The sequence below is a fragment of the Grus americana genome, chromosome 2 (genome assembly GCF_028858705.1).
Source record: "Grus americana isolate bGruAme1 chromosome 2, bGruAme1.mat, whole genome shotgun sequence".
Classification (NCBI taxonomy): Eukaryota; Metazoa; Chordata; class Aves; order Gruiformes; family Gruidae; genus Grus; species Grus americana.
In genome coordinates this window covers 15,063,380-15,073,116 of record NC_072853.1, presented here as the reverse complement: position 1 = coordinate 15,073,116, position 9,737 = coordinate 15,063,380, and the positions used below count along the sequence as shown (strand labels likewise).

The 9,737-nt window shown below is 46.0% G+C and overlaps 1 protein-coding gene across 1 annotated transcript; it reads left to right on the top strand.

The window, feature by feature from the left end:
• The first annotated feature begins 2,644 nt into the window (after window positions 1-2,644).
• On the top strand, window positions 2,645-8,934 carry CCN3 (cellular communication network factor 3). Its single transcript, XM_054816377.1, has 5 exons — window positions 2,645-2,765; window positions 2,861-3,092; window positions 3,414-3,665; window positions 5,528-5,736; window positions 7,771-8,934. The coding sequence occupies exons 1-5, from the start codon at window positions 2,700-2,702 to the stop codon at window positions 8,065-8,067; spliced, it is 1,056 nt and encodes a 351-aa protein (XP_054672352.1). The 5' UTR covers window positions 2,645-2,699; the 3' UTR covers window positions 8,068-8,934.
• Window positions 8,935-9,737: the final 803 nt, after the last annotated feature.

Here is a 9,737-nt window from a genome sequence, read left to right as displayed (position 1 = left end):
AAGCTAAGATTAGAGAACACTTCAGTTTTTGTTTTCCTCCAGAGCCTCTAGTTAACCTTTCATATACCTATACAGGTTATGTCCCTAATGGCCAGAAATTACAGATTACTGACCTGTTTTCCTCTTACTGGGTACCACACAACACTTTCCTTGCCCATGACCCTGGTGCAGGAAAGCCCTTAAGTATATTCTTAATCCTGGGACTCTGCGGCTGGACTCTGTTCCTGAACTCACACCTCTCAACACTGTTTTCTGACTGCTTCTTCCTGCAGAGTGAAGAGCAGAGGATAATTACATATTAGGAGAGATTACCCTTTGCAACAGCTAGAACCAAGGTGGCAACCCTAGTATTAACTCACTTAAATACAGTTCTTTAAAGAAAGCAAACCCAGAGAAACTAAAATATTTATTTGTACCTATTAATTTTATATCATGAATAAACGCTATTCGTTGCCAGCTGAGCCAGAGAGAAACCCCTCTACCTGATCATTATTTTGCTCTGTGAGGAGTAACAAAGGGTACTTTCATATGATAAGAAAAGTATGTCACCCTTACAAAAGTTGTAAAACAAGTACAGACAAAAGATTCACTGTTAGGAAGATGAAGCAGCATCCTAGAACTGGCAGTTCCAAGAGACTCCAAATTATGCATGCTTTGGAGGGACTGAAATGTCCAGAAAAAGGTATTTAGCCCTATTGTAGTGAACTGCAGCATCACCTTATTTTCATAACTGGTATTTTAGAAACAATCAGGGCCTTAATAAATTTATTAAATGCATGTAAACCAGTTATTTTTTTTCCAAATTAAGTACTCTGGCAAATATCCTTTTCATTTCTTTGATTCTCTCTGCAGTTTTATGTGATGAAATATTTTATAGACCAGAAGATATTTGAGTGGTGTGAAGTAATCTCATTGAAAGGGAATGCAACATTCAGTGGCTGTGAATGATTATCGGCACTGAAAACCTCATCGGATTCACATATGGAGGGACAGGCAAAAACAGATCTCGTATGTGCCCCTCTGGCTTACAGCTCTGCTTCTGGGAAAACTACAGGAACAGTCATGCGTCTCTTTAGCAAATCTTAATGTTTGGCCAAGAGCATTGGTTATTTTGTTCACAAGCAAGGTACAGTAAAAAAGTGGTTTTGCACTGACTGCCTAATTCAGAGGCAAGAGGCAAAGCAGCAAGGAAAAAAAAAAAAAAAGAAAAAGGAGATAAGGAAGGTGACTTGACCTGTAAGGCAGAGGATGACTGAACCTCAAACCCATGACCAAGCCGTTAATAAGGTTTGAACAACCCAATGTCCCCGTTGGCTCGTCTTACTCTTTGTGAATGAGAAAACAAAGGGCCAATATGTGACCGGAGATCGTGTGTTGCTGTGCCGGTGAAGTCTGCCTTGCCCAGAATGACAGGCTTCTCCAAAACCCTGCTGTTGCTGCTCAGCATCAAGAAAGGAATGGTGACTTTTATCCAAAACAAAACTTATATCTGGTGATTTCTGTTTTTGTGCTGAGTATTGCTTTGGCTTAGAGCTACAGCAGCCTTGTAAATTCATGAGTACCACTTGTGTCATGTCTTAAGCTTAAAAGGCATCTTGTTTTCACTAGTCAGTCTACAGCTTTTGTTTATTTTTCAAATATTTTCTCTTTAACAAGCCACAACAGAATCCAGTGCATATTATCTGCCCCCAGACAACCGGGAATAGAGAATATCTGTATTCTAGCAAGACCCAAGAAAGCCTGCCTTGGGCAGAAGGCAGTTCCTGACAAGTAAAACCTGTTAACAGATTTAGTCTCCCCTATGCTTGGCCTAAATCCGTCCTGCACACACTGAAACAACTGCACGACACAGAGCACTGGAGTTACTTCTCCAAAGCATTCCCAAGGCCTGACATGTTGGCTCTGCATCTCCCATGGTTGCACGCCATGCGAGCACCGGGGAGTCTGTTACTGGTTCAACTCATCGCATTGCACAGAGCACAGAGGGCTCCCAGTTTCCCACCAGCTGATACACCCGCACCGCTCTGGTAATGAACAGTGCCTGTGGCTTGAAACTGAAGGGTTTACTGAGGAGCACACATCACCCCCACAACCCCTTATCTTCATGGGGTTCATTTGTGGCCTCCATAATGCCTCACGCCAGGGTCAGAAGCGGTGTAGCCCTGAGAGGTGCTTGCGTCTGGGGCGGCCGCTCTCGAACGCCAAGCACTGCCCGACCGTACTGACTGTTGCAGAGGCCGTGGCGCAGCCCCTCAGCAGCAGAGAGGCAGCATCGTGCTTCCGTGCCGCTTATAACCGGCTGCATAGCTGGTGTGGGAGATGCCTGCGGGCAAACCGGGTGGGTTAGGGGGCCGTATGGACGGGTTGAGGCCGGCAGCCCCCGTCCGGGGGAGCCCCTCGCCTCAGGCGCTCGGCCGACCTGCCGTCGGGGCTCCGGTCCCTTCTCCATGTAACGCCCCCGGGGCAAGGGCTCCCGCTTGTGCCGCCCGGAGCCCGGCGCCGCCGGGACAGGTGGCGGGAGCAGCGCGGGGAGCGGAGCGCCCGGCCCCGTTCCAGCTCCCCGCCTCCAGCCCGCGCTGCCCGCCGCGGGGAGGGGGGGTGGGGTGGCGGAGGGGGGTCCCCAACGGCCTCTATATAAGCGGCTGCAATGGCTCTGCCGGCAGAGCTGAGCGGCGCGGTGGGAGGCGGCGGCCGGGACCATGGCGACGGGCGGCGGGCAGGGCCTGCCCGCCCTGCTGCTCCTCCTCCTCCTCCGGCTGTGCGAGGCAAGTGCGGGGCGCCTGCGGGGCCGGCGGGTGGGGGGAGCCGGCGGCCGGGCCGGCCCTGTGACCTGGCCCTCGGGGTCGCTTTGTCCCCGCAGGTGAGCGGCCGGGAGCCGGCATGTCCCCGGCCCTGCGGCGGGCGCTGCCCGGCCGAGCCGCCGCGCTGCGCCCCGGGGGTGCCCGCCGTGCTGGACGGCTGCTCCTGCTGCCTGGTGTGCGCCCGGCAGCGCGGCGAGAGCTGCTCCCCGCTGCTGCCCTGCGACGAGACCAGCGGCCTCTACTGCGACCGCGGCCCCGAGGACGGCGGCGGGGCCGCCGGCATCTGCATGGGTAGGTGGCGGCGGGCGGGCGGGCGGGGGGCGCCGGGGCTTGGGAGGCCGGCGGGGAGACCTTCCCGGGACGGGGTCCGCCGCGGTGTCCGGGGGAGGGTGTCGCTGTCCGGCTCTTGTCCCGCCTTCCCTCAGGCGAAGCGGCTCTTCCTGAGGACTGCCTGCGCCGCGGCGGGCCCGGGGCTGTCCCGCTGCCCCGGGAGGGTGTCTGGGGTGGCCCGGTCGGGGACGGGGGAAGCCCGCCGCCGCAGTGTGGTGGGAGGCACGGGGATGGTGCCGAGCGGGCCTTGTCTCAGTGAGATGCATTCCCTTTTCCCGCTAGTGCTGGAGGGAGACAACTGCGTGTTTGATGGGATGATTTATCGCAACGGGGAAACGTTCCAGCCCAGCTGCAAGTACCAGTGCACCTGCCGAGACGGACAGATCGGCTGCCTGCCCCGCTGTAACCTGGACCTGCTGCTCCCCGGCCCTGACTGCCCTTTCCCCAGAAAAATCGAAGTCCCTGGAGAGTGTTGTGAGAAGTGGATCTGCGACCCTAAAGATGAAGTGATTTTGGGAGGTTTTGCTATGGCTGGTGAGGAAACTAAAACTAATTATCACAGTCATTGTGAGGAGGAGGTGATATCATACTGAAAAAATCCACGGGGTTGCCAAATCTAAGACACATTGCTTTGTGTGATTGTTTTTTTCTGATCTTTTTTCTCATCTAGAATCACTAGGAAGTATACCAGGCATTATGAATACAGGCGGAGCTCGATATGTAAAAGAAAAGATATTCAGAGGATGAATGTGCATAGCAGTTTTAAAAGGCAGCTAACTTGAGGTAGTTCCCAATTCTGGAATTGCTGTTTATCTGGTACAGAGTAGTTCTGTGAGCAGAATAAAACAGGGGCAAGCTTATAATCCTCCAAACATTTCCTCCCCCTCCAGAATCAAAGCTGCAGTCTCACTAGTTGCTCTGCAGGAATGTTACTTCATAAATACTATTCTAAGAGCTTAGTCTACAAGAGACTTTTTTCCCCTAAATTCCCCAGCTATTGCAAGTGGTCATCATGGTAGCTAAAATGCCAGCAAATTCCTGCCTGTCTGTGCTAGAGCTCTCATCATTATTGTTGGCATCAAAAGCATTACAAAGTACTTGGAGAAGCAGTGGTTATAAATGGAGTGAGTGGATCTAAAAAAAAACAAAACAAAACCCCAAACGCATCCCATTCCAAAATGCAGAACTCATAAAGTACTTTTGTAATTGAAAAAAGCTACATAATATTTTCCCCCTGTTTTCTTACTGAATTATGTCTCCATGCCCTTTAAATTAGACTATTAGTTCAACATGAATAATAAGCTACTTTTACTGAGAGTTGAGGGCACTGCATTCTCTTCCAGTCACTGCTCTTTGTGGTCTTAAGCAGTTAGTTATGCCGAAACTCAGCTAATCCATTTGAAAAACAAGTAAGGAAGGATCCAGGAAGAAAAGCTCTAATAGCTTTACAGAGTGCTATGAAGTGTCAGTTGTAAGGCACATAAGGTATAAACAAAAAGCTTGCCACCTTTCTACTATCTTTCCTTTTCTTTCATTTGTCTGACAGTGACAGGCTAATCCGTAAAATGCCTACAGATGGATTATCTGCATTCTTTCTAGCAGTGGCCATCCCTCTTGCGAGGCCACCTTTTGGGAGCTTCACCATGCAAAAGGCAGAAATGCTGTTGTAGAGGAACTTAACAGCATGAGCTGTGCCTGACGGCTCAGTCGTGTTGCCTCATTCTGTTTACTCTTATGATAACCGCTGAACCAGACTATACCATTAGCAATATTTGCATAATACAGCTTAACACTGCCATGAGGGCAGGACAATGATCAGAGTTAGCTATGGCTTTGAGTCGCCGTGATAACTCCTGGAAATTACTTCCTTCCTCCCTCCCCACCATCACTCTGGCTGTAATCTGTCAATAATTGACAAGTTCAGGTGACTTTATGATGACTGGAGTAAAGGACTCTACTTCCATGCTGCTTATTAGTTTAGATAAATCATTCAGCCTCTCTCAAATCATATCTAATATAAATATTTTTATGAGATAGCTTTAGAACAGGTTCGTGATGTATTTCCATTGGAAAGAGTGAGGAATAAAGAGTTAGAGTTCTAAACTGCTTAAAACATTGGCAATAATTCTTCCAGCTGTGGACTTGAGTGAACTGAATCTAAATACTGTGCTGATTACACTGATATGCACCTTTCTGTTATTTTTAGATGTAGGAAGTTGCCATCCAGGGCTCCCAAAAAAGGCAGATTTTAAAATTCCTAAATCCTGTCAAATGCTTGGACTTTGGACCTTTTTTTGTCTCATGTGCTTCTTCCCAGATGTGGTAGCGTTCAATTAGACACTGGGTTTTCACATGAGTTTTTCTTGTGATAAAGTTCTGTGGGATTTTGTCTCCAGCCTACAGACAAGAGGCCACCCTCGGGATCGATGTGTCGGATTCAAGTGCCAATTGTATTGAGCAGACAACAGAATGGAGCGCTTGTTCCAAAAGCTGTGGAATGGGCTTTTCCACCCGTGTTACCAACAGAAATCAACAGTGTGAGATGGTGAAGCAGACACGGCTTTGCATGATAAGACCTTGTGAAAATGAAGAGCCATCCGATAAGGTATGCTACAAAGGGAGCAGAGTCTCTTCAGCTGTAATTGCAAGGCTGCAGTATTATGGTCTAGAATGCTCCAGATGCAAGTGTGCCTAAATAGACCTTTAAGTGTATGTGCAGCAAGCCCAGTGGTTTTGGTAAGCTTTAGGCTTGCTATGTCTGCTCAGTAGCTTTGTGCTGCACCTCCAGCAGGTTGAGGGAGGTGATTCTGCTCCTCTACTCCGCTCTCATGAGACCCCACCTAGAGTACTGCGTCCAGCTCTGGGGTCCTTAGCACAGGAAAGACATGGACCTGTCAGAGCATGTCCAGAGGAGGCCAGGAGATGATCAGGGGGCTGGACCACCTCACTTCTGAGGACAGGCTGAGAGAGTTGGGGTTCAGCCTGGAGAAGAGAAGGCTCCGGGGAGACCTTATAGCAGCCTTCCAGTACCTGAAGGGGCCTTAGAAGAAAGATGGGGACACACTTTTTAGTAGGGCCTGTAGCAATAGGACAAGGGGTAATGGCTTTAAACTAAAAGAGGGTAGATTCAGACTAGATATAAGGAAGAAATTTTTTACAATGAAGGTGGTAAAACACTGGCACAGGTTGCCCAAAGAGGTGGTAGATGTCCCATCCCTGGAAACATTCAAGGTCAGGTTGGGGCTCTGAGCAACCTGATGAAGTTGAAGATGTCCCTGCTCATTGCAGGGGGGTTGGACTAGATGACCTTTAAAGGTCTCTTCCAAGCCAAACCGTTCTATGATTCTATGATAATCTGAGCCATCCCAAACTGATCAGATGTATTGTACATGCAGACTATTTTGACAGCTCACACAGTCTAACTTCCCCCACAAAGGCAATTGTACTACCTGCATGTATACTTCAGAGCTGCTCCAGTCATGCAGATGGATATGTCAGATTTCCAGTCTGTTGAGCATCTGGAACTGCAGAGAAATGTGTGAAGTCCTGCAAAATCTGCTTGGGTAAATTGAATGATATCTTAATCCTTATGATGCTTTTTCCAAAAGCAAATCCAACACTGACACTTCAGGTGCAATAAATGTACACATGCATTTTATGTACACTAAAGGAGCTGACTTTTTTGCTGCTTCTACACATTATACAAGTGTTTCTGTCAGGGATAATATCATGTAGCTAGGTTAAAGGACCATCAGTTCATGTAATGTTCTGAGTGTTGGAAAACATTGCTAAGGCCTTTGCTGAATGCTTTGTTTTAAATACTGTGTTTTAAAACACTGTGTTTTGAAAAGGATATGAAACATTTGGGAAGAGTTGGGGAGACTAAGAAGAATCATCAAAGGTCTAGAAAACATGTTCTGCTATGGAAAAATTGATTGAACTGAACTTTTTTCTGAATGCAAGAGAACGGAGATGCATTCTTATAACTGTGTTCAGATATTGCACCCTGTTCTGAGTCCATGGGGAATACAAGAATAAATTGTGAATTTAGACTGCATAATAATTAATACATGAGTGAAAACCTTCCAAGCAGTAAGAATAGTGAACAGTTAGGATTGTCTGGGTCAGATGTGGAGTCTCTGTCATTGAAGACTTCCAAGGACAAGTTAGACAACTGTCTGTTAAGAATAACATGGATAAAGCTGATTCTGCCTTGAGTCACAAGAATTGGCAATGACTTTTGAGGTTTGTTTTAATGCTTTTTTTTTCCCTTGAATCTAGTCCTGTAAGTTGCTCATTTGGCTGCCTGATTCTCTGATGGAACTACACTAGCCTGAGAAGTTTTCCAGTGGAGTATAGTTTCATAATGAGTTTTGGTTTGGCTTGTCTCAGATGTCAAGAGTGGGCTTTAATTATTTATCATTTATTCCTGGCCCAGTAACACTGGTGTCAAAGGGCAGATCTTGCCAGAGTTACCTGTAAGTAACTACTGCAGTAGCTGCAGAGTCTTATTGCTGTTGAACAAGCAAAGACAACAAATTTAAGTTTTCAGAGTAGACCTGTATGCTTGCCTGTCAATTTTTAACTGCTTTCTGTCTTATGCAGTGATGTATCTAATGTCTCTTCATATTTCTCTTAGAAAGGGAAGAAGTGTATCCGAACAAAGAAGTCCCTGAAAGCTGTTCGCTTTGAATACAAGAACTGCACTAGTGTGCAGACATACAAACCTCGTTACTGTGGCCTCTGCAATGATGGGCGATGCTGTACCCCACACAACACCAAAACGATTCAAGTTGAGTTCCGCTGTCCTCAGGGCAAAGTCCTAAAAAAGCCAATGATGTTGATCAACACCTGTGTCTGTCATAATAACTGTCCTCAGAGTAACAATGCTTTCTTCCAGCCATTAGATCCGACGTCTAGTGAAGCAAAAATATGAAAAGCATAAATAAGGTAGTGCAAAAGGTATAAATAGTTTATACAAAACTTGACCCACAATCAGGTGAATGTAACAATTGCATATGTAAAATATCTAAGATGTTTTTCAAAACAGTCTAGGCGCTTTCTTTTTTCCTATAGTTTATTAAATACCTCATTTTGCATTTTCCCCCTCCAAATGTCTTTTATTCACTTGAAGGAAATTTTGTACCTTGGACAGAGTCTTCTTTTTTCTCGATGGTTGCATAAAGATTACAAAGCGAACAGCTTGGCTTTCTCCTTGAGTTAAGGGACTCATGCCACGAGCCCTTTAAGAGTAAATGGATTCCTTGGGGAATGCATGATACCATATCACATAAGCTTCCAGGTTCTTAACTTCACTTTGCATAGTGCATGTAAACACTTAAGCGATGTTCTTTTTCCATTCTAATGAAACTCTGTTCTGATGACAGTAAAAATCTTACTGATGAAAGTGTTGCATTCTTGTGTCTTATGAAATACCTTCTATCTTTACCTCTGACTTTCTCTGAGGATTAACTTTGCACATAGCCCCAGAAACGACATAGCTATGATCTCATATCCTGAAGCATAACAGGTTGATAGTTGACAGCAATTAAAATTCTCTTTGGTAACTTCACTAGCAGTCTAATCCAAAACCCACTGAAGTCAGCATCTTAGAACTTGGTTCTAACCAATGTATGTCTGTAGATATAACTATTTGGATGCAAAACCAAAATTTCTGTAAATTCCTCTAAAATACTAACTGTATCATATGGTGCTTCATTTCTTAGAAAGGTGTATATGTAAATAGAAACTGTATATATTGTAATATAACTTTACTAAGTAAATAAACTTTATGTGATTCAAAGTATTTTTTTCCTAGAGTTGTTTTTCTTAAACTACCAACTTTTAACAGCTAAAAGCAACAGAAAGAAAAAGGGTCTGCAGACTCCTAAAATCAAAAGACCCCATCCTGTGATGTTCCTAGTGTACCTCATTGTAATTGCTGCCTTAACGGGTATGCAGTGTCTTGGTGCAGGAAAGGGTGAAGAATTCGTGAGGCACACATTGGAAGGGACGTTTTTTCAGAGTAAGTTAGCCTGGGAGATAGGATGAGGCAAGTAAAGAGAGGTTTGGATGCAGTGTGCCCTGAAACATTGTGCTGGTGGGGAAGAATGATAATGTGATCTGGAGTTTGGGGTTGGGTCTGAAGTACTAATGAAGTATTCCATTTTGTCTTGCAGCACTTCTGACTCATAAAAGCAGCCTATGACCCTGCTTGTGCTGGATAATGTATGGCAATATCCCCAAGGAATATAGAGCCTGAGGGTGGCAGTTTCACCTGTGTTAAATCATGTATGTAACAGGATAGTGCAAACAGGTCATAAGAACAGCTGCGCAGACATTCAGCTGCCTAGTCTGTGGGCCCAAGCTTAGCTCAGTGTGTGACACTTAGATACCAGAGTAGTACCTACGCCACAATCATTCCATAATCATGTGGTACGAAACAACCTTCTTGAGAAAAAAAGGCAGAAGGCCAAATCTGAGCGTATTTGGCCTAGTGTCCTCCTTCTCTGGAGGAACTAGCAACCTCCAGTTTGGCAATTCCTGAGATACACAGAGGGTGAAACTCAGGTCCAGGTTAAGTCTTCTCTTCTCCAGGCTGAACAA

Excerpts from the sequence above, each read along its gene's own strand:
- CCN3 (XM_054816377.1), top strand. The coding sequence starts at position 2,700 with ATGGCGACGGGCGGCGGGCAGGGCCTGCCCGCCCTGCTGCTCCTCCTC. Across the intron at positions 3,093-3,413 it reads GGCCGCCGGCATCTGCATGG|TGCTGGAGGGAGACAACTGC; the intron begins GTAGGTGGCGGC and ends TTTTCCCGCTAG. Across the intron at positions 5,737-7,770 it reads ATGAAGAGCCATCCGATAAG|AAAGGGAAGAAGTGTATCCG; the intron begins GTATGCTACAAA and ends TATTTCTCTTAG.